This window comes from Orycteropus afer, unplaced genomic scaffold (genome assembly GCF_000298275.1).
Source record: "Orycteropus afer afer isolate SDZICR_OR568_19922 unplaced genomic scaffold, OryAfe1.0 scaffold00021, whole genome shotgun sequence".
In the NCBI taxonomy this organism is placed as follows: Eukaryota; Metazoa; Chordata; class Mammalia; order Tubulidentata; family Orycteropodidae; genus Orycteropus; species Orycteropus afer.
Genome location: NW_006921608.1, coordinates 2,076,935 through 2,101,374, shown reverse-complemented (window position 1 = coordinate 2,101,374; position 24,440 = coordinate 2,076,935). Strand labels below are relative to the sequence as shown.

General features: G+C 36.0%; 1 protein-coding gene across 1 annotated transcript in view; it reads right to left on the bottom strand.

The window, feature by feature from the left end:
- Positions 1 to 24,440, bottom strand: part of NUDCD1 (NudC domain containing 1) — an 80,377-nt gene that overhangs the window by 13,976 nt on the left and 41,961 nt on the right. Inside the window, exons 4-8 of the mRNA XM_007934768.2 lie at positions 23,132 to 23,312; positions 19,597 to 19,779; positions 15,490 to 15,694; positions 10,437 to 10,581; positions 1,268 to 1,393 (exon numbers count right to left, since the gene is read on the bottom strand). Coding sequence (XP_007932959.1) covers positions 1,268 to 1,393; positions 10,437 to 10,581; positions 15,490 to 15,694; positions 19,597 to 19,779; positions 23,132 to 23,312 — 840 coding nt within the window. The remainder of the gene's footprint in view (positions 1 to 1,267; positions 1,394 to 10,436; positions 10,582 to 15,489; positions 15,695 to 19,596; positions 19,780 to 23,131; positions 23,313 to 24,440) is intronic.

Here is a 24,440-nt window from a genome sequence, read left to right as displayed (position 1 = left end):
GAGGAGCCCCAATGGTTTAAATGGTTAAGTGCTAGGTTGGCAATGTGAAACTTCCCATCAGTTCCAAAGGGTAAAAATACCTGGCAATCTGCTCCCATAAAGACTACAGCCTGGAAGTCCCTACAGGACAGTTCTACTCTGTCACATGGGTGGCTAGGAGTCGAAATCTACTTGATGACACCTAACAACAATGATAAAGTTACCATCCTCCCATACGTGAATAGGTCACACAAATCAATGAAAAACACTAAGACACACAAATGAATAAACTCTCACAGAAGTAATAACATGAAAAAGTCAACAGTTAAAAAACACAAGATCCTATACCATGCATACCAATCAATAAAGATCAAACAAAAAGAATCTTACTTTATGACTCATTAATTTGACTTCCATAACACTTTACAAGATAAAACCCCTGAATATAGGAATTCATAGAACAATGGGATTTTTTAAATAACATCATCATGAATGAAGAAATTTTAAAAAAAAAGTTGTTAAAGATGTATACTGTAATCTCGTGAAGAACCACTAAACACCCACATACACACATACATATCAATAACATCGGAGTTTTATCCAAACATTAGAAGAGAGATTTGAGTAACAAGGGGAAAAACTTATGTTTAATGTTAAACAAGAAAAGCAGATTTTAAATCATAAACTGCAAGATCGTAACTGTATATAAAACCAAACCTGTAGAAAAAGAAGCCAGTTGAAAGTTATCGATATGCAATTGTTGTTGTTGTTATGTGCCATCGAGTCTGACCCAACTCACAGCAACCCTTCCTCAGGTTCTGAGACAGTATCACTACAGAAATAGATTGCCCAACCTTCCTTCCGAGGAGTGGCTGGTGGGTTTGAACTGCCAGCCTTCTGGTTAGCAGTCAAGTGCCTTAGGCACTATGCTATCAGAGCTCCTATGCTACTTTACTGAGTACCAAAAAAAAAAAAAAAAAAACCCCACTAGCACTGAGTTGAATTTAACTCACAGAGACCCCACGTATTACAGAGTAAAACTGCTCCATAGGATTTTCTAGGTTGTGATCTTTACAGAGACACCTTTGAGTGGGTTCTAACCACAAACCTTTACATTAGAAGACAAGCACAAAATGTGCCATTCAGGGACCTGACAGAGTAAATAATAAATCAAGCCACCACACTGCAATCCGGGGTGTCTTGCAAAACATACATCTGGTCATTCAGTTTTCTCATCTGAGTAACTTTAATTCAAAACTTTTTAGAAATACTATTAACAAGAACGTACCACATGAGTAGTTTTTAATGTATTGCCATCAAATCTGCATAAACTGGAGCTCTCTTCAAAGAAAATATCACATTCTTCCAACTCTTGAGCATTACAGGGAGGTTTTTCTTTATCTGGATTTGGATTCTTAAACAAGAAAATCAATGAGTTAATAAATAAATAATGATAAAGAAATGGGTTTCTTTATACTTAGAAACAGTGAGATTACAACAATAATTAAAAATAATTTTAGGCTCAAAAGCAATAAAAAGACAATAAAAAATAGAACAGACATGACAGAATGATGAAATTAGCCAAAATGACATTAAAACAGCTTTTATAAATGCATTTCATATGATCAAAGATATAAAGTAAGCCATGAACATGATAAAGAAGACTATATATATATAAAAAAATAAATTTGTAGATATGAAAACATAATGTCTGAATTGAAAATCAAAAAAGATGGGTTCAACAGCTGATAACACATTGCAGAAGATGGTGAGCTCGAAGATACAGCAATAGAGACTACCCAAAATTAAGCAGAAAGTCTGAAAGCAAAAAACAAAACAAACCAACAAAAATAACTATACAACCATTGCATTTACAAAACTATTAAACATTCTAACATGTGGGTAACTGGATGAGAGAAAACAGAAAATAATTTCAAGAAAGAATGGCCGAAAAATTTTCAAATTTGATGAAAACTATAATCTCACAGGTACAAGATGCCCAAAGAATATCAAGCAAAAAAAAAAAAAAAAGTTCTTAAATTATAATTGAGGGGGAATATATTACTTGAAGATAGTGAGTGACTAGTTAAAGGCACACACTGTAAACTCTAGAACCATTAAACACACATCTAGACACACAGACATATACATTCACATAAACAAAAACACAAAATACAGAGATACAGCTAATAAGTTAAAAATGGTGACAATATGGAATCGTAAAAGTAATTTCACTATGCTGCATTGCATAAGTACAAGAATTACTGTATGGTATTACATGCCTCACAGAGAAAATAGATCACAATAACTGAGCAATAAATTATGCACACATGCATGTGCCAGAAATACAATCGTAAAGCAATTGCCAAATGTCCACACATCTAGTTTGGCAAAACAGAGGCTTACATTATTGAGAATTTAATGATATGACCTTAGAGAGTCTGTGAAACTAAATGGCTCAAAATTCTGGAACACTTCTGTAATTAAAAATCTGTCCAGCAGCCAACAAATGCATGAAGAGATGCTAGTGATCATTAGCCATTAGAGAGATGTAAATCAAAACAATGAGATACAATCTCACCCCACCAATAACAGCAATGATCGGGGGTGGGGGGACCTGGAACACAACAAATCAATGAATGCTGGTGAGGTATAAGGACACTAGAACTCTCATACACTGCTGGTGGGACTGTAAAGTGGTACAACCACTGTGGACAACGGTATGGAAGTTCCTTAAAAAGTTGGAAACAGAGACACCAATTGATCAGTAATCTCATTACTAGGTGTACATCCTAGAGAGGTAAGAGCCATAACACAAATAGACATAGGTACAGTCATGCTCATTGCAGCATTATTTACAATAGCAAAAAGGATGGAAATAACCTAAGTGCCCATCAGTGGGTGCATGGATAAACAAATTATGGTATGTACACATAATGGAATATTAAGCAATATTAAAGTATAATGACAAATTCCCAAAACACTTCACAACATGGATGAACCTAAAGGTATTATGTGAATGAAATAACTCAATCACAGAAGGACAAATACTGTATGAGACTAGTATAATGAAAAGTCAAAAAAAGGTTTATGCACAGAAAGAAACACTCTTTGACGGTTACTAGGGATAGAAGACAGAAAGAGGTAAAATCACTAATTACATAGTACACATACATTAACTTGGGTGGAGGGAAAGGCAATATATAGCAAGGTGGAGGTCAACACCACATGAGTAAGGCAAAGGTAGACACTGGGAGGTACACAACAGTGAAAGGTAACAATGGTAAGTACTACTCTGTATACAATCCTGCAATAAACAACAATAATTTACAAGTAAATACACAGACAGACATGTACACTGAACAGATGTAGAATAGCATACAGGAGTAAACCCATAAGCATATATAGGTTCGGCAGAGGATATTTCTACATATGAAGATATTTCTACATATATATATTATATATAATATATATACATATATATATACACACACATACACACACACACATATGTGGGAGCTCTGGTGGTACAGTGCCTAAAGCATCTGATTGCTAACAAGAAAGCTGCGGTTCAAACCTACCAGCCACTCCTGGGAAAGAAGGCTGGGCAATCTACTTCCATAGAGATACCACCTTGGAAACCCAAGCAGGGCTCGCTATGACTTGAACTGACTAGATGGCAATGAGTTTGGTTTGGTTGTGTGTGTGTGTGTGTGTGTGTATACTGCAAATATATCCAGGTGTATAGTAGAGCTATATAGGGGACAAACTTATATAACTTCTTAGCCATAACCAAACACCTTTAGAGACTAAGTCACAGGGCTTGAGGGCTTAGGGGATAATATTCTCAGGGGACATCTAGGTTAATTAGCATAACATAAAGACAATGTTCTACATCCTAGTTTGGTGAGTAGTAACTGGGGTCTGAAAAGCTTGCAAGTGTCCATCTAACATACAACTATTGGTCAGAGTGAAGAAAATCAAAGACTCAAGGAAACAACTAGTCCAAAGGACTAATGGACTACATGAATCAAAACCTCCCTGCTTGAGACCAGAACTACATGGTGACCAAGACAACTACCAACCAATATGAATGGGCTCAAAATAGAAGGTCGTGGCCAGAGTGCGAGAAAAATGCAGGACAAAATTCCAAATCATAAAAGAGGCTAGACTTAGTGGTCATACAGAAGCTGGTAGAACTCCTGAGACTATGGTCCTTAAAGACCCTTCAAACCTGGAAATGAACCCACTCCTGGAAATTACCCTTTGGCCAATCAACAGATAGGCATATAAAGTGAACAAAAAAAACATGTAAGGAATGTGCTCCTCAGAACAATCAACTGTATGAGACAAAAGGGCAGAATATGCACAAAAACAAAGTCCAGAGGCAGGAAATATGGACAAATGGAAAAGGGAAAGGCAGGGAAGAAGTGGCAGGAACACAGTCACATTGAAAGGATTGTATCTAATGTCACAAAACAAGATGTCTGTAAACTGTTGAATGGGAAACTAATTTACTCTATAAATTTTCACCCAAACCACCAAATGTTTAAAAAATTTAAAATATCTGTTCATGCTTCAACTGGGATATGGAGTCAGAGTCACACTGTATGACTAATTGTCACCTGGTATGACAAGACTGTTCCTATTCTTGTTGCTGTGCTGGTTGACAAAACAATTCCAACAATCTCCTGGTTAACTGTTGCCCATTTTTGTCAGATTCACCAAGGATATACGTCCAGGAAAATACAGAACATACCCTCCACATCTCTCATTTCCAGAGACACACCTAAGTTATGCCCATTCTTCCATGATCCTACCCATCCTCCCCTCACATACATACACATACACATACTCAACCCAGGGAAAAATATTTACTCTTTCCCCATTTGAAAATGGGAGCTGGGTACAGAAGAGGAATCAAGGGAGAAAATCTTACCAAGATTTGTGTTACAATGGGTTGTGCTATCATGGAGACTGCCTTTACTATACTTTATATAGATGATATAGTATAATCTTAGAATTTTCTTTGAAGAAACACACTAGTTTCATTACAGAAATGATGCTTTAATTTGAATTTCACACTTATCCTTTAAAAGAATAATCTACTTTAGCCCTAATCCTTTAATTTAGGGTAAAAATATTTATTAGACTTTTTCTATTCTTTGTTAATACAAGGGGTTTGCATTCATTTAAACTATGTTGTTTAAGTCACTGTATGGTAATGTTATAGCAGCAATAGGAAACTAAAATAGCCCTATGCCTGGTCCCAAAATTCAATGGCACACTTTAGTTTTGTTATGGCAACACACACCCCACAACTCCTGGTACCAATTTGTATTTCAGTTATCCTGTCTTGTGTAAAGTTACCCCACAACTGAACAGCTGAGAACAATGATAAATTATTATTTCTTGTGATTCTGAGGTTTGACCAAGCAATCCCTCTGCTCCACGTGGTATCAAATGAGGCACAAGAAGAGCTGGTTCCTTCCAATGGATGCAGTTAGTGCACACCTCCAGCTAAGAGCTCAGTTAGGGCTGTAGTCCAGGGGCTTCAGTGTTCTTCCATATGGATCGCTCCAAGTGGTGAGCAGCATGAAGGCCTAGCAGAGGGAACACTGGAGATATGAAGCTATGATGTGAAAATACTTATCAAGACTCCACTTATATCATGCTTGCTAATGTCCCATTAACCAAAGCTGGTTACTTGGAAAGTCCTAAGTCACTGAGAGGAAGTAATACCAATCTTACAAAAACATTCAGGATGCCTGGCTCCTTGGGGGCAACCAAAGTCACAATCCACAATAAGTACATAGTGTGATGTTGTTATTCAGACCTTCCAGTCGAATCCAACTCACAGTGAACTTAACTAACAAAACAGAACACTGCCAGTTCCTGCACCATCCTCATGATCATGGTCATATTTGAGCCCAATGTTGCAACTACTGGGCCAATCCATCTCATTGAGGGGCTTCCTCTTTTTGGCTGACACTGTACTTTACCAAGCATGATGTCCTTCTCCAGAGACTGATCCCTCCAAATAACACATCCAAAATATATAAGACAAAGCCTCAACATCTTTGCTTCTAAAAAGCATTCTGGCTGTACTGCTACCAAGACTTCTTCCAAGACACAGCAGTCCATTCAATATTCATTGACATCATAATTCAAATGCATCAGTTCTTTTTTTGGTCTTCCTTAAGCTCTGCCAGCTTTCAAATATATGTTGTTGTCGTTATGTACTGTCGAGTCAGACCCAACTCACAGTGACCCCTCCTTGGGTTTCTGAGGCAGTATCACTACGGAAGTAGACTGCCCATCTTCCTTCCGAGAAGTGGCTAGTGGGTTTGAACTGCCAGCTTTCTGGTTAGCAGTCAAGTGCCTTAGGCACTATGCTACCAGAGCTCCCTCAAATGTATGTAAGGCAACTGAAACACTACAGCTTGTGTCAAGTGCACCTAAGTCCTCAAAGTGACATTTTTGCTTTTTCATACTTTAAAGAGGTCGTTTACAGATTTTACCAATGCAATACATTGTCTGATTTCTTGACTGCTGCTTCCATGTATGATGACTGTGGATCCAAGCCAAATGAAATCCCTGACAACTTCAGTATTTTCTCCACTTATCATGATGCTGCTTATTGGTCCAATGGTGAGGACTTTTGTTTTCTTATGTTGAGGTGTAACCCACACTGAGGGATGGCAGTCTTTGATCTTTAACAGTAAACACTTTCAGTAGTCTTCCCTTTCAGCAAGCAAGGTTGTGTCATCTGCATACTGAAAGTTGTTAATAAACCTTCTGTCAGTCCTGATGTCCTATTCTTCTTCATAAAGTCTAGCTTCTCAGATTTTTCGCTCAGCATACAGACTGAGCACGTATGGTGAAAGGAGGCAATCCTGACGCATACCTTTCCTGACGTTAAATCACATAGTATCCTTTCATACTGTTTTGGATGATTGGCTCTAAGTTCTGCATGAGCATAATTAAGTGTTCTGGAATTCCCATTTTATCCCAATGTTATCCACAGTTTGTTATGCTCCACAGAGCTGAATGCCTTTGTACAATCAACAAAACACAGGTACACATCTTTCTGATATTCTCTGCTTTCGCCAAGATCCATATGACATCTGCAATAACATCTTTCTTTTTATAGCCTCTTCTGAATCCGGCTTGAATTTCTGGCAGTTACTTGTTGATGTACTATTGCAACCATTTTTATATTATCTTCAGCAAGAGTTTACTTGTGTGTGATATTAATGATATTGTTCGATAATTTCCGCATCCAGTTGGATTGCCTTTCTTTGGAATGGCCGCTAATGTGGCTCTCTTCCAATCAGCTGGCCAGGTAGCTGTCTTCCAAATTTCTTGGCATAGACGAGTGAGTGTTTCCATCACTGTATTTGTTTTTTGAAATATCTCAACTGGTATTCTGGCAGTTCCTGGAGCCTTGTTTTCCACTAATGCCTTCAGTGCAGCTTGGATTTCTTCCATCAATACCATCATATTGATCATATGCTACTTCCTGAAATAGCTGAACATAAACCAATTCCTTTTGGTAGAGAAACTCTATACATTCCTTCCATCTTCCCTTAAGGTGTCCTTCATCACTCAGTATCTTATCCCTAGAAACCTTCAATGTTGCAATTTGAGGCTTATATTTTTCTTTTGTTCTTTCAGCTTAAGAAATATTGAGCATGTTCTTCCTTTTTTGGTTCTCTAACTCCAGGTCTCTGCACATTTCCAAATAATACTTTGTCTTCTCGAGCTGCCCTTTGAAATCTTCTGTTCAGTTCTTTTCCATAATTTCTTTCATTCATTTTTGCTATTCTCCATTTCACAGCAAGTTTCAGAGTCTCTCCTGACATCCATTTTGGTCTTTTATTTCTTACCTGTCTTTTTAGTGACCTTTTGCTTTCTTCATGTATGATGTTCTTAATATCATCCCAGAACTCATCTGGTCTGGTCATTGGTGTTCAATGTGTCAAATCTGTTCTTGAGATGGTCTCTAAATTCAGGTGGGATGTACTCAAGGTCGTACTTTGGGTCTCATGAACTTCTTTTAATTTTCTTCAGCTTCAGTTTGAATTTGCATATGGGAAACTGAAGGTCTGTTCCACAGTCAGCTCCTGGCTTTCTGATGAAACTGAATTTCTCCATTTTCTCTTTCCAAAGATGTAGTCAATTCAATTCCTATGTATTCCATCTGGCAAGGTCCTCAAGTTGTTGAAAAAAGGTATTTCCAACGAATAGGCTATAAAATTCTATCATGTGATCTCTTTTGTCGTTTCTAACACCAAGGCTATATTTTCCAATAAATGATTCTTCTCTGTTTCCAACTTGTGCATTCAAATCATTACTAATAATCAATGTATCTTGATTGCATGCTTGATCAATTTCACATTGCAGAAATTGGTAAAACTCTTCAAGTTCTTTATCTTTGGCTTTAGCATGACTTATATTTAAAAAAAAAATTGGCAAAACTAATCTATGATGATGAAAGGTAATCATGGTTACCTTTGGGAGAAAGGGAGAATATTCTAAGGAAAAATGAGAGACTTCTGAGGTGCTAGTATTATTTTATTTCTTGATCTGTACAGTAGTTACAGTGGGTGTTTATTTTTTAAATAGGCAAAGCTATACAGTTATGATTCATGCAGTTTTCAGAAAACAAAACTGTCTTTACATGCAGATGACATGATTCTATTTGTCTTTACAAAATGTAACAAATGCACAGTATATATAACTTTTTCAAAAGTATTAATACTCATTTGAAGCCATCAACTTTACAATGTAATTAGCAGCAATTATATACAACCATAAAATGAGTCCCTAGGAATACACTACTATTGTATTTCCAGAACCTACCACAATTTGCTGAATGAACGCTCAAGGACAACATAGCCTGCATGGTTCATTATGACAACAAGGCTATGAAATACAAGTTTTATAGTCCTATACATGAATTCCTGTTATTGCTGAAATTTCCAATTGTTGCTGGCAAACATGAAACTTGGTTTCTTAACTGTGACCATGTTTTCTTTCGGCAGACTCTCACTTTCAACATTCTCATCTTTTCTTTTCTTTCTATCTTAGAATGCAACTAACCCAGTACAGGGATAACTTGTAGACAATGTGGGTTTGATTCCATAGCACTGTGGTAAAGTGAATGTTTCCATAACACAAGCCACATGAATTTTCTGGTCTCCCAGAGCATATAACAGTTAAGTTTATACTACACAATAGTCTATTAAGTGTGTAAGTAGCATCATGAAAAAGTCAAAAATCTTGTGAGATTACCAAAATGTGACATAGATACATGAAGCTGGAAAAATGGCACCAACAGATTAGCTCAATGCAAACCTTTAATTTTTAAAAAGCACAGTATCTGCTAAGTGCAATAAAGTGAAGCTCAATAAACAAGGTGTGCCTGTATACTAATTCTTCATACTATCTTTCTCATCACTATAATTTAAAATGGCAATAAAGCAGATACTATACACGTACTGATACAATTTTTCATGAATGAATATCTAACTGAAATTCTACTGTATTGGTACATTTGTTCAGACTCTTAATGTTATCTTATAAGCCAGTAGTACCATCATTATCATTGTCACACTGAATTTCTTTTTCAATAAAAACACCTGCACTCTATATAGTATATAGGAGCTCTGATTATGTAGGGCCTAAGACACTTGACTGCTTACCAGAAGGCTGGCTGTTCAAACCCACCAGCCACTCCTCAGAAGGAAGGTTGGGCAATCTACTTCTGTAGTGATACTGCCTTGGAAACCCAAGGAGGGGTCGCTATGAGTCGGGTCCAATTTGATGGCACATAACAACAACATACAATATATATGTTACCTTGTGATGTTCTAAGATTACACAGAAAATTTCAAATTATGATAAGTGGCTTATAAATAATGCAGACTGCAAAATTATAACTTCTTCCCATCAACATTGGTCAGTTCAGCTCTTCAAAGGTGAATAAATACAAGAGCAATATAGACATAGACTATATACACACACATACATACATACACACTCTGTACAACATACCCACACATAATTATATAAATCAATACGTATATACACACATACACATACACACATACCTTATATACATACCCACACATTTACATGTGTATTCACAGAATGTAAGGAGCAAACATTAGAACTTTAAGCCATATTCAAACATTAGGTCAGTAGTACCTGACCTATGTCTTTTAAAACAGGAAAAGCAAAATAAAGTCACACTACTCCAATTGCTGGGAGCTCTGGTAGCATACTGGCTAAGGCACTTGACTGCTGCTGGCGGTTCAAACCCACCAGCCGCTCCTTGGAAGCAAGATGGGGCAATCTACTTCCATAGTGATACTGCCTCGGAACCCAAGGATGGGTCGCTATGAGTCGGGTCCGACTCCACAGCACATAATAACAACACTCCAATTGCTTACCAGTTCTTCAGAGGTCAAATGCATCAAACGTTCAGCTATTGCAGCACAATGGGCTGAGTCCCTTATGAATTCCCCTTGCTTATCTGCAACTATTAGCTCCGGCCATGTCAGACCTTCATTTTTCTTTATTAAAGAAATTTCCAAGCTAGAAGTTTAAATGGAAAAAATGATATTACATTAAGCAACAATGCAAATTACACAGTTGTTAACACATAAAAAGCATGTTCCATAATAATTACCTCTCCAGTGTCTAGAGGATGATTGAAAAATCTTGCTTATTTTAGCTTTCCATATGATAAAAAGAAAAAAAAACCTTTAATCAAAGGCTGAACAATTTATATTTAATAAAGAAAGAAGGAAGAACTGTGAGAAAGTCTTCAAAAGACTATCATAAATATAGTTTTGAAAAATCTGTTAGTACGAATGTGAAGGATGACTTGAAGAAGGCAACGACCAAAAAAAGCAGTATCACTCCGAAAAGCACTGTGTAGCTGCAGTGTGTGCTGTGTTACTGAACTGAAATAATATGCACAAATCTATCAGACATTTTAGGGGTGTAGGGTAGGGAGAAGGGGTAATGTAAAGTTAATTGGAATGTACCCATAGCTGAAGGGTACCTGTTTGTATGGGAAGTCAACAATTTAATTTGCACAGTTTATAATAAAATAGTAAGATTCCATTATTAATCTAAAAATCACACAAGTTAAAACAATATAAATACTGTTTGAAAATACACATTTTAAAGAACTTAAAAATATATATATGGTCCCTTCTAATTTATTTAAAATCTAATGCAATATTTTTAAGCTGTTAAATACAAATTCCAAATGTACTAAACGGGCCTATCAAGGAACTAACATCAAGAACTGATGCAGCAGCATAAAGGGAGAGAACTGGGCCAGGCAGACTATGGATATTGGAGAAGACAGTTGGGGCCATGTTCCTCTTGAATAGGAAGTGAAACTCAAGTAAGCGCTTCAGAAGCAGCCTAAACGCAGAGAAGAGTGAGGTGATGCGAGCTGCTCCACAGAGCAAAGCACCCCGCCCATGTGTCATCTTCGGAACACGTGCACCATACTAACCCCTACCCTGAAACACAACTGCAAGTAAACGATTTCAATAATAACTCTCATCATAGTTATAAAACAGAACATATAAACTATCAGCTGTTCTTTTTCAAGGCTGTTATTTTCACCACTTCATGAATTAATTACAACACTTCAAATTTTCTGGAACTACTTATTTTAAGAGACTACACAAAATAAAATATTGCTTACATAATACATGGTCCTATCATTAACACTCAAAATTGCCAGCACACTTAATAATGCTCAAATTCAGTAATATTTTCTAAGGAGAGAGCTAATCTTGGTAATAATGATGATGATGAAATAATAGTAGTAATAATGATGACAAGAGCAGCTTATATTTGTCTAATGTCCACCACAACCAAATGAGGTACTATAACTATCTCCATTATACAGGTGAGAAAAAAGGAACTAGAGGTTAAGTAACCTGACAAAGTCACAAGGCAGTAAAGCAATCTGGCTTCAAGTCCACGTTCTTCACTACCGTGCTACTCTGCCTCTCCAGAAAAGTATATATGAACAACTATTAAAGAACTTTTACCCAGTGGCAAGAATGTATAAATGCTGTCCCTAGACAGCTGCTCCCTAAAAAGGTGTGAAAGAGTTCACATAATTTCAGTTATACAATCCTTTTAGCATAACTGCATTTCTGCATTTTAAAAGTACTGTCCTACATCCAAGCAAAAAGGAACATATAATACCATACATAATAAACCGGACTTGCTAACAAATCATTCCAAAGTGAGAAAGAACACTTACTAATTACTTCAAAAATAGAGGTATGAATAATCAAGTACAGAAAATTACGTGTTTTTAAACTAATGACCCCACCTACATATTATTGTAATTATTATCTTTTGTAACATAAAACACTAATCTAGCACTCAGATTTAGTGGAAAAACAATACTGGTCTATGTTCATGTACTAAATGCTGAAACTATTTTCATGAGGTCCAGCTCTTGCTAGGCTACTGCCTAATGACTCACATTTAACAATATGTTCTAGCTGATTTGCCTATTATAAGTGCTGCCCTCAAATCTCTCACCCATTCCTAAAATATGATCAAATATGTGGAGATACGCTTTTTAAAGACCCTTTCCAATAACTTAGTTTTTCATATGATATATTTAAAAATGTATCTAAGTCATCATATCTCCACTAATAAAATGAAGCCAGGATACCAGCTTCTAAAGCTTAAACAACTTGTTGAATTAGGTACATAGTTCTTAGATATTCATGATCTAGACTTTTATCAAAGACTTACATGGTCACTCTACTACTCAAGAACTATACTCAGCATAAAAACATCTCACTTAACCTGCTGGTCAGACGATTTGGTTCTTTTACAAATCAACCAAACACCCATTTTCTGACCAAATTTGACCATTTTTTAAATTGAGTGTCTAATAAATTAATTAACCCATCAGTGAATTAAATAATTACTTAGGCTTGATCGATAATGAAAGAAAATAATCACATTATTACAAATGACTGGGAGTGAAGTATCTGGGACAATAGATTCATGAAGGGGCATGGTAGTGAAAGTGAAGAATTCTATTTTTATAAGACAACCTTAAAAGAAAACCTATGTTTACCTTTTTTTTTTTTAATCTATATACTCCATTTATTGAGGTATAACTTATAAATGTGGAAATTCACATATTTCAGGTGCAGAATTCACTGAGTTTCACAAATACATACCTGTGTAACTCAATGGAGCTACTGAACATTTCCATCATCCCAGAAAGTTCCCTTGTGCCCTTTTCCAGTTAACTTCCCTACACCCTAGAAGTATAGGTATAGGGAGATAGTCCTTACTATCCTGATTTGTATTGCCCTAGATTAGTTCTGGGAGCTCTGGTAGCATAGTGTCTAAGGCACTTGACTGCTAACTAGAAGGATGGCAGTTCAAACCCATCAGCCACTCCTTGGAAGGAAGATGGGGCAATCTACTTCCATAGTGATACTGCCTCAGAAACCCAAGGAGGGGTTGCTATGAGTCGGGACCGACTTGACGGCACATAACAACAACAATCTAATGGATGCCCTGGTGGCGTAGTGCCTAAAGCATTTGACTGCTAACCAGAAGGCTGGTGATTCAAAACCACCAGTCATTCCTCAGAAGGAAGATTGGGCACTCTACTTCCGGAGAGATATTGCCTTGAAAATCCAACGAGGGGTCGCTATGAGTCAAATAGAATGGACAACGGTGAGTTTGGTATGGTTTGTCGCTTAGATTAGTTTCACCAATTCTAGCGCAATCATACACTATGTAATTTTTCTTTGGCTTGTTTCTTTCATGGAGCAGTGATGGCGTAGAGACTAAGGTATTCAACTGCTAACCAGAAGGCTGGTGGTTCAAACCCACCAGCTACTTCTCGGAAGGAAGACTGGGCAATCTACTTCAGTAGAGATACTGCCTCGGAAACCCACGGGGGAGTCACTTTGAGTCAAACAGACTGGACAACAGTGAGTTTGGTATGGTTTGTTGCTTAGATTAGTTTTACCAATTCTAGTGTAAATTTTCTTTTGGCTCTGGTTTCCTTCAGGGAGCTGTGATGGCATAGTGCCTAAGGCATTCAACTGCTAACCAGAAGGCTGGTGGTTCAAACCCTTCAGCTACTCCTCAGAAGGAAGACTGGGAAATCTACCTCAGTAGAGATACTGCCTCGGAAACCCAAGGAGGAGTTGCTATGAGTCGGAACCAACTAGATGACAGTGAATGCAGTTTCTTTCACTTTGTATTTCAGTCATTCATACTATATATGTCAGTAGTTCACTTTTCTATTGCAAACTAGAATTCCATCATATAAACACACTATAACGCCACAACATGCTAATCTAGTCACCTTCTGAAGATCACGTTTTCATTTTTTTTGCCTTTTATGAATAAAACTGCTAACAACATATTTGTACAAATTTTTTCTTGGCTTTGTTTTTTAACACCTGTTTTCCTTTCTCCTTGGTAAATATCTAGGAGCAGACTCCTGAGTTATAAAGGAAATATATGTTTAATTTGATAAGAAACTGCTAAAGAGTTTATCAAAGTGACTATACTACTTTACGTTCCCACCAGCAACGCATGACTCGCTGGTAGCTCCACATTCTCATCAACATCTGATGCCTCTATGTTAGTAGCCTCTGCCACACAGTGTTGTCTTACTTTGGCTTTAATTTGCATTTCTCTGATGACTAATTATATTGGTCACCTTTTCATGCATTTTTTATTCATCTATCTTCTATTGTGAAGTGAATGATTCAAATCATTTGACCATTTTTTAAAAAATCGGGTTATCTTTTCATTACAGATCTGTTGGGCCTTGGTATGAATTGAATTGTGTCCCCAAAAAGATAGGCTGAAGTCCTAACCCCCATACCTGTGAATATGACCCTGTTTGGAAAAAGGATCTTTGAATATGTTACTAGTTAGGCGAAAATAGAGTGGTGGGTACTAATCTTATATGACTGGTGTCCTTATAAAAGTGAATATATACAGAGACAGGGAGACAGGGGAAGGAAGCCATGTGATGCTACAGTTGCAAGTCAAGTATAGACTCTTCTATGTATTTTAAACTTGTGAATAATGAGAATGTATTATCTACTCAACAAATTAAGGAAAAAAGTATTCCAATTAAAAAGCTTAAAAATGAACAAAAACATTACCTATCAAATTGCAAATGCTATCATCATTACCATTACTGTTAATATTATATTCAGAGCAAGTAATACAACGCCCTACTATATACTTCAAGCAGTAATTATACTAGCAACTTTAACTTTTACTACAAATATAGTCTCTGACCCAGTAATTCTACTTTTAAGCATCTTCCTTAGGGAAATAATCAGCAATGCAAAAGAACCTATTGTTGTATTCACCTCTATGTAACCACTCTGGAAAGAGGGGAAAAAAAAAAAGATAAAAAAATAAACTGATAAAAAAATTTAAGTAAAACTATAAAAATACCTGTTATTTTCTTTAATTATCCATGTACTACTTTCATGATCAACAGTTGAATGTAGCTTCCCTTCCAAAAACAGCTGACCATTCAGCACAATGCTGATGTGATCAGGCAAAAACTGTACTTGAATGTCCTCCTTAGCAGTGTCTTCTGGAAGTCGGACTGTTACTGTCAAATCATCTTCAGTCTGTTGCCAGTAATAAAGAGGTTCTATTAGGAAAAGAAAAATGCTTTATGTAAAAACAAATGAAAATAGAATACAAAAGTATAACATACAGAAGAACAATGATCTAAAAGAATCTTAGCATATTTCCTACTAATCAGCTTATAGAAAAGCAATGATAAAAAAATACACACAGATCTTTCTAGGTAATTTTCATTTAAAGAGCTACAGCAACTGCACTGGACATTTTCCTCTTCCAGTATTACCTAACGGCACCACAAGATAAGCACTGACAAGATACTGACAGCAATCCTTTATTCTCATCCTTCTCTTTTTCTTCCTATCCCACACATGCGTGTGTGTGTGCACACGCGTGTGCGCACACACACAGTGGATTCCTAACTCTAAAGAATACCAAACATGTCAAAAACCATTGTCTGATAACACAGCTTTCACTGCTGCTTTGATATGCCAACACTGGGGCAATGTAACTGTGATACAAGAGATGATGTATTTGGCAGGACACACACAAACACACACACAGAGATTAATTTTCCTTATGATATATAGCTACTGACCATCCTACTCCATAACTTTGTTGCATGTAAGTGACATCATATGAAATTCCAAGGGCTGTTAGTATATTTGGTCTGAACTTCAGTAAAATAATCTCCCTTCATCTCTATCTCCATGACCTGTCTCAGAAAGCCAGCTACTAAAGAAACATTTTTGATTCGTCATTCTATAACTATGACAATAAGGAAACAGAATTTAAATGCAAAATGAATAAATATTGCTATTAAAGCTCCAGAGTTGTCCCGTCTTGGGCCTGAATCCTGGCTCAACGATTTATTAATTTTGGTAAACAACTGTAATCGCCGAGCCTCATTTTCCTGATCTGTAATACAGAAACCAGGATATTCACACCTCACAGAATTGTTGACATTTAAATGAGTAAATGCATGTAAAATATTTTACGTTAATCTTGTTATTTAAATTTATTATAAGCTCTAACTATGGCTTTGTTATTTTAAAAAATTATTTTCAAGCTATTTCATGTAAAATTTTGAGGGTTCTTGGTATGCTCAAAGATAAAGCATAATTATGGATCTTCCTGAATTGTCACATTTACTTGAAGTTAAAAAAAATTTACTTTAACAAACATAATCATATTATAGAAATGAATATAAAATCTACATGAATTTCTAAGATAAAAACGGTTAATTTAGGGGTACCACATTGCCTTAAGTGGTCTCTCATACACTCTCCTGTGCCTGTAAGATTATCTTTAGTGTAAATTAAGAGTAAAAATTTGAAAAACTGCTCAAAAGATTGACAACTGTAAGTTCCATGAAGGGCAAGTGCTTTGTTTTATTTACTTTCTATGTAGTACAATAGGTAACAAACCATTTTACACATAATAATTACTCGATGAATAACATCTGTCAAATAATGGGCATGGAAGAGGCTGAAATAGCTCATAACCTTTCAGTATAAATTAAAGGCCATAGAAGCACTAAAGAAAAGTCACATTTACATAGTGCCTAAGGCACCTAACTGCTAACCAGAAGGCTGGCGGTTCAAACCGACCAGCCACCCCTCGGAAGTAAGATGAGGCAATCTACTTCAGTAGTGATACTGCCTCGGAAACCCAAGGAGGGGTCGCTATGAGTTGGATCTGACTCAATGGCGGCACATTTCGTTTCTTTTGGTTTCTCCCTCAAATGTATTTAAAAGCAAAACCCAAAACCCAAACTCACTGCCATCAAGTCAATTCCGACTCACAGCAAGCCCCCTTTGGGTTTCCAAGGCGGTAAATCTTTACGGTAATAAATTGCCCAGTCTTCCTTCCGCAGAGGGCTGGTGTGTTTGAACCGCCAACCTTCTGGTTAGCAGTCAAATGCTTTAGTCACTACGCCACAAGAGCTCCATTTGGTATTTTCATTTAAGTCTATGGCAAATAAAATATCAAAAAAAAAACTGGGTATAAGAAATCAAGTGAGAGTTTTTTTTTGGCAAGAAAACAGAGAAATGGAGGGAACCAGAGGTTTACATTAAAAAAGAATGGTCATGATAATGAATTCAGGAGGGTTACAAGAAATAATATGAGAGTTCAACAAGGGAAAACAATACCCGTGCTGGTAGTTAGTGATGTAGTATACAAATGAACACAAATACTTAAATAATTTTCTCAATTTCTGGCTGATTTGAGTGCCTTTCTATGCCTTTAGAAATAGTATTTTAGGTTTGTAAAGAAAATATTACTAATTATATTACTATTATGACAATACCAAACAGCTAATAGATAACACAGTTTCTTGAGTTTTACAGAAAATGAAACCAATATGCATATTTAAAATGAGTGTTTTATAAAAAAGCACAGTAATTAACAAACGAGCCATAATTTTTAAAAATTACAACCTTTTACCATTATTTTTGTAAAATCCCACAGCAAGTAAAATATAAAAGAAACTGGGTATAAGAAATCAAGTGAGGGCTGTTTTATGGCAAGAAAACAGAGAAATGGAGGGAATTAGGGGTTTCCATAAAAAAGAATGGTCACAATAATGAATTCAGGAGGGATACAAAATAGAACGTGAGAGTTCAACAAGGGAGAACAATCCCACACTGGCAGGTAATGATGTTGTATCCTACCTGGCCTATGACCTGTCTTAGAACTAAGTAGCAGAATAGTTCAAAGGATCAAAGCATTCTTTCACAGCTCTCACTAAAGGAGTTCAAAAGGGCAGATGATCTAGAATTGTGAATAGCTATTCTGGAGAAGGTTTAAGAGTTTATTTAACATTATAATTAAGAGAGAACCCTGGCAGCTATTCAGAACGAGATCTTAGAAATAATCTAAACAAAAACATATCACATATGAGAAAACAGGGATCAAGAGGCTAAAATAAAAGAACAAGCACAACTCCTTTGTATTCAGAAGTGCATATATTTATACATCTAGGAAAACTACTTTGCAAATGGTATTACATTAATATATGCAAATATTTTTCAAATAAGTTATCTTTTAAACATCTATAAAAATACAGAAATTAAATTTTATATAATTAACAAAAAGGTAGATTAAGAGTATTCTGTACAGTTCTTAAATACTGTAAAAATGCCAGTTATGTGTAATACACTTCTCTGTTTATAAACATCAGAAATACAAACAGCACTGATTAAGGAGAAATGCTCTTTCGAGAAGCTTTAAAAGAATAATTATTTTTTGCATACAAATATAAATTTCTTCTTAAAGACATTTGTTTTCATTTTTAAAACCTCCATTCACTCATTCAATGTAACAAAAAATTAGTGATTGTGACTTGTTTTCAGTTTAGTATGAAGGGCAGAACTTGTTCCTTGTTGTTGTTCTTGTTATGTGCCATGGAGTTGGACCCAACTCATAGCGACCCCTCCTTGGGTTTCCGAGGCAGTATCACTATGGAAGTAGATTGCCCCATCTTCCTTCCGAGGAGTGGCTGGTGGATTTGAACTGCCAGCCTTCTGGTTAGCAGTCAAGTGCCTTAGGCACTACGCTACCAGAGCTCCTTGTTCCTTAGTATACACCAATAATAAGCAAAGTTTAGTTTATTTCAAAAGATTAAAAATCACAAACTCCCCATCAATACCAATAACATGCTAGCTTCTCAAATAAACACCTACAATGCAGACATGTTTTTATGCAATAAACATTTATTAAGCATATAACATTTAAGGGCAAACTTTTGGAAAAACATTTTTGGTAATTACAAAATTATTGAATTTGTTCACACCAATTACTAGTGTAGTTTGCAAAACATTCTTCTGGGATATATAAAGAGGGAAAAATATTAAGCATCTGTCCTGCTCTGGTAGAAGCTATAACCTGAGCAGGAAGACAAAACAGACATAAATATGTATGTACGTGAGCATACGCAAGCTCTATGAAGATTAAAAGGAAAATTACCTTTGATTTTCTCTGACATGTTTTCATCCTTATTTTCTTCAATATCCTGACCAAGGTGAACAAACTGGAAGGACTTGTAGGAAACAATCATTAGACCATTTCCATCGGGCTCAAAAGCAGCATAATGTGGCACTGACTTTCCACGGAGAGTGTCACGCTTAATGATTTCATATTTTTTATTATCTGTAGGAAAAGAAATCATCTTTGAACAAAATAGTAGAAATAAAACTTTAAATGTTAATTTTATAGTAATTTAAATTATTTAAAATTTACCACTAAAAGGCACATTTTTAAGAGTGTTTTTCATAAGAATAAAATGTTTACAACCTAATTTTCTAAAAGCAAATCTTTATTTTTAAATCCCAGGTCTGATGAAATTTGCTTGCCCTAGGTTATGATGACCAATACTGTAGCAACTTAGCTACAACAAGTAGGCATTTAATTAAAATAAGTAAATCTAAAAGTTCAGATCCTCAGTCATACTAGCCACATTTCAAACGCTCAGAAGCCACACACATGACTAGTGACTACATACCGAACAGTAAACACAGAAAATACATCTATCAGTTTTATTGAACAGCAGAATTCTAGACCGTGAAAGTGATAGACTAACCTGGAGTAAGTATCAGTTTCTGAAGGATCAATCCTTTCCTTGACAGTAGCCTATCCAACTGTCCCAAACCCACTGTTACCAAGTCAATTCCTACTCAAAATGACTCTACAGGACAGGGTAGAACTGTCCCATGGGATTTCCAAGACTATAAATCTCTATGGAAGCAGACTGTCTTTTCTTCTGCAGAGTGTCTAGTAGGTCCGAACTGCCAACCTTTTGATTAGCAGCTCAATGCTTTAACTACTGTACCACAGAGCTCCTTCCAACTTCCTAGCAGGTATGTATAGAAGATAAATCTTTCAGTAAAAGCTACAAATTGACTGTAAGGGGAAAAGTGTGCTGTGAATTACTTTTCTGCCTGTTCTAGGTATTGACTAGGGCTTTTCTCAAAATGAAGTATGTTCATAATAAAAACAGTTTTATACACACTCAGAAATCTACAGACTACGGTCACCAAACGTGAATAATGGCACTTAAACCTGTAAAGATGTAAACAATTAACTGGATCCTAAAAGCTTGTGGTACATTAACTGAATTTATTTTATGAAAATATGTTACTTTTTCCTGTAAAAAGCACTCAAACATTTCAACTGAATCCATCCACAGCTTTCCTTATCCTCTACTCTGTTAAAGCGGATTGACTTTTATTAGCTACATACTGAACAAAACATCACCACTCAATGAGTTCCACATAATACAATAATAATATAGTCTGTTCCTATCATTCTTTTGACACTAAATCCTCATCTATATTCTTTCATTTCATAAATATTTAAGAATAAGCTTGGAATTTCATGACTAAACCAAAGACTCTTATACTTTCTCTACAAGTATAAGATTATACCTGCAGCAAAATACTCCTATGTACCTTCAAAAGCCCCAAATTCAACACTGTTTATTTCCTTGGGTGGCTATTCCCAACATGTGTGGAATAAAAAATAACAGATGATTCTCAACAAATGGATTCCACGGTAAAATAAATTTGGGAAATGCTGGACTGTAATTAATATTCTTTAGCTTAAAACTTCAATATGCCTAACGCTTAAGGGAACATTGTATGCCACTTTTCAAACTTATTTTACCACAAAAAAAATCTGTCAAGTGTTTCACTGTGAACAGTTTGGGAAACCTTGCTCTACTAAGTTAAGTTGAAAAAGCACAAACAAAACTAAAAATGTAAGAAAGAGCATAACAAGTATTTGGTAATATGGGAGTGTGGCAGGGAGGAACCAGACACTAAGAAGGAAAAAAAGAGTTAACTACAGAGAGAATGAATGTTTCTACAATGATAACCTTGGAAGAATGGGTTGAGGCAAGGACACAGAGATGAAAGAAATGGAGGTGAAGGAGCTAGAGCAGACTCTTACTGTGTCCTGAAGCAATCTGATGAGAAATATTACAGCCTAAGCTAAAGCTATTACAGAACCAAGTGTCCTGGAGAAGAAAAGGAGGAATGTGCCTGAAGATTTCTCCTTTAAGATGTTAAAGTGGAGCCTTTAATAAAAATAAATTGCAGTTGCACTCTCTGAAGCTTACTGTTACTGAGGGTGACCCAGGAGTGAAGGGTTTTCTAGGCTGGGACCTTTCAGAGGCAGATCACCAGGCCAGTCTTACAGTGTATCTCTGGGTAGGCTAGTCGTCAGAGCCACCTTGTACTCCTCATCTTACATACAGCAAGGCTCACCAAACTATGGCCCTTGGCCCCAATTAGAACCTCTGCTTATTTTTTATGGCCTGAAAACTAAGAATGAATTTTACAATCTTAAATGGTTGGGGAAAAAAATTCAAAGAATATTTAATTACATGTAAAGTGATATGAAATTCAAATGTCAGTGTCCATAAACAAAGTGCTATTGAAACACCGTGTTGCTCATTCGTTTCTGTATTGTCAATGGCTACTTTTGTGCCACAGAGATCATACAATCCACAAAGCCTGAAGTATTCACCACCTGGCCCTTATAGAAACAGTTTGCCAAGGCCTAAACCAAAGTTCCTCCTGGGAACTTAAATAATTCAATGAACAAATCTTTCAAGACATACATGCATATGTATAGGGAAAGGAAGGAAGGGAGGAATTCTGTTAAAAGGGACAGGGCTTCTTAGCAAACATTTACTAGAGCCCTTATCAAACTATAAACTTGTAGCTACAGGAAAGAAAATAGTTTTCCATAGAGATCAATAACTTCAGACTATCAGTTAAAAGAGTAAGCTAATTAAATTGCTAAGAAAAGGAGAAGAGTCATCATGGAAACAAGCTTCCTTAGTTCTAGGGTGGAGAATGCGCACAGTGAGTCAGTAAGAACCAAGCACTGGCAGAGAGCAAGCCCACACCATCAAGGGAACCCTAATTAACAAGGGAAAAAGGCCCCCGTCAGAAGCCAGACAGGCGGCTTCCAACAGACCTGGGTCAGGACTCTTCCCTACCAGGTAACACTGCCACTGAGAAAAAGTAACAATTTTCCTGAGAATAGAAAGAAACAACAAAGTTGAATTTGATTTTTTTTTTAAATTTACATGTTGTGATTTAATTAAATAAAGGTACTCATGTCCAGCTAAGTATAAGTATTTATATTTAATTTATATTTAAATTGTACTGTAATAGATCATTGATTTAGTTATATATACATATATATACAAATTCCTGCTAGAATATTTAGATATATTAATATATATATTTAAAATTCTTCAAAAAATTAGACACTAACATCTCCTTTATATAAAATGTGTAAATGACTATGAAAGCTCATTACTATTCTTTCTGTTACCCAATCCTGAGAACTACAGATCTCACTCAGTCCATTAGCTGACAGGTCCTAAAAGCCCAAGAAAGTACAAACAGCATTTACAGAGACAGCCCTGCATTTCAAAACCTACAAATGATGGCAACCACCACAAAGACATTTAGGATTTTTTATATTTTACCTTTATTTTTCTTACTGATAGTGACCCATTCCAAAGAAACATAGAAACCACTTCCTTTCATATCCAGTTCCTCCTTTTCTATTCGAAGAAGTAGGGTAGCTATTGAATGTTCTTCATCTTTCAGCAATGAAAGACTGTGAATTATGATAAAAGGATTTCCAAGCTCTTCATTAAACATAATCTACAAAAAAAGATTATATACATATACACACAAAAATGTAAATATTACGTGACTGCAGATAGCGCAAAGGGAAATACACAGAATTCTGATCATCAAATATTCAATTTGGATACACAAGAATTACCAAAAAAAAAAAGCCTTTAGATAAAAATGGCAAGACTAAATAATGTCCCTTGAAGAAAGTTTATAAAAATATCTATTTGTATAACAGAAAAATTATCAGTACTCTTGGCTTAAAAACAAAGAAAACACCTGGGCATCTAAAAAGCATCTAAATGAGAATGAGAATTAAAAGTGAAGATCCAGGAGGCAGGTCAACCTTCATTCTTCCATCTCTTCCTTTGACTCATGTACATTTAGTTCTGCTTTCTCCCTCCTTCTTTCTGGAAACTGTGTGTGGGTGTTTGTGTGACTATGTGCATGCACATGCTTTTTCTTTGTGGGTTTTAGTTTCTGTTTGTTTAGAGAGGGAAAAGTCAAAGGAATTACAGAGCAAATCACAGTAAAACTTTGTTCTTCAAAAACAAAATGGCCTATCTGCCTTCAAAAGATATATAATTCAACAAATACTATTTAAAGTACAATCCAGAAGTTGTTTTAAAAAAAGCAAATCTAAGTAGCAAACAGATACATAAAATCCTATCAAATAATTTTATACCAAAAAAAAAAAAAAAAAAAACTAACTGCCGTTGAGTCATTCTCGACTCATAGAAACCTCCTTGGGTTTCCAAGGCAGTATCTCTACAGAAGTAGTTCGCTCAATCTTCCTTCTGAGGAGTGGCTGGTGGGTTTGAACCACCAGCCTTCTGGTTAGCAGTCAAATGCCCTTAGGCATTAAGCCATGAAAAACACATACTCTAGATTTTCATCAGCATGAACACTAAATAGGAGAGAGTTTGAGACTGACTCCTAAACAAGACTTTCAAATAAATACCAAGGGAAATAAACAATAGTTGAAAAAATATCTCACTGAAAAAAAAGTTACTCTTCTTTTTTTTCCCCCTAAATGTTTATCTGGAATTCCCTCAGACCTACTCCTTCTCGAAAGCCTTGTAATAAAAAAGGTTGCTTTAATGGCATCAGTTTTCCCAAGGGTTTGAGCACTTCTGCCCAAATGATTCTAATAGT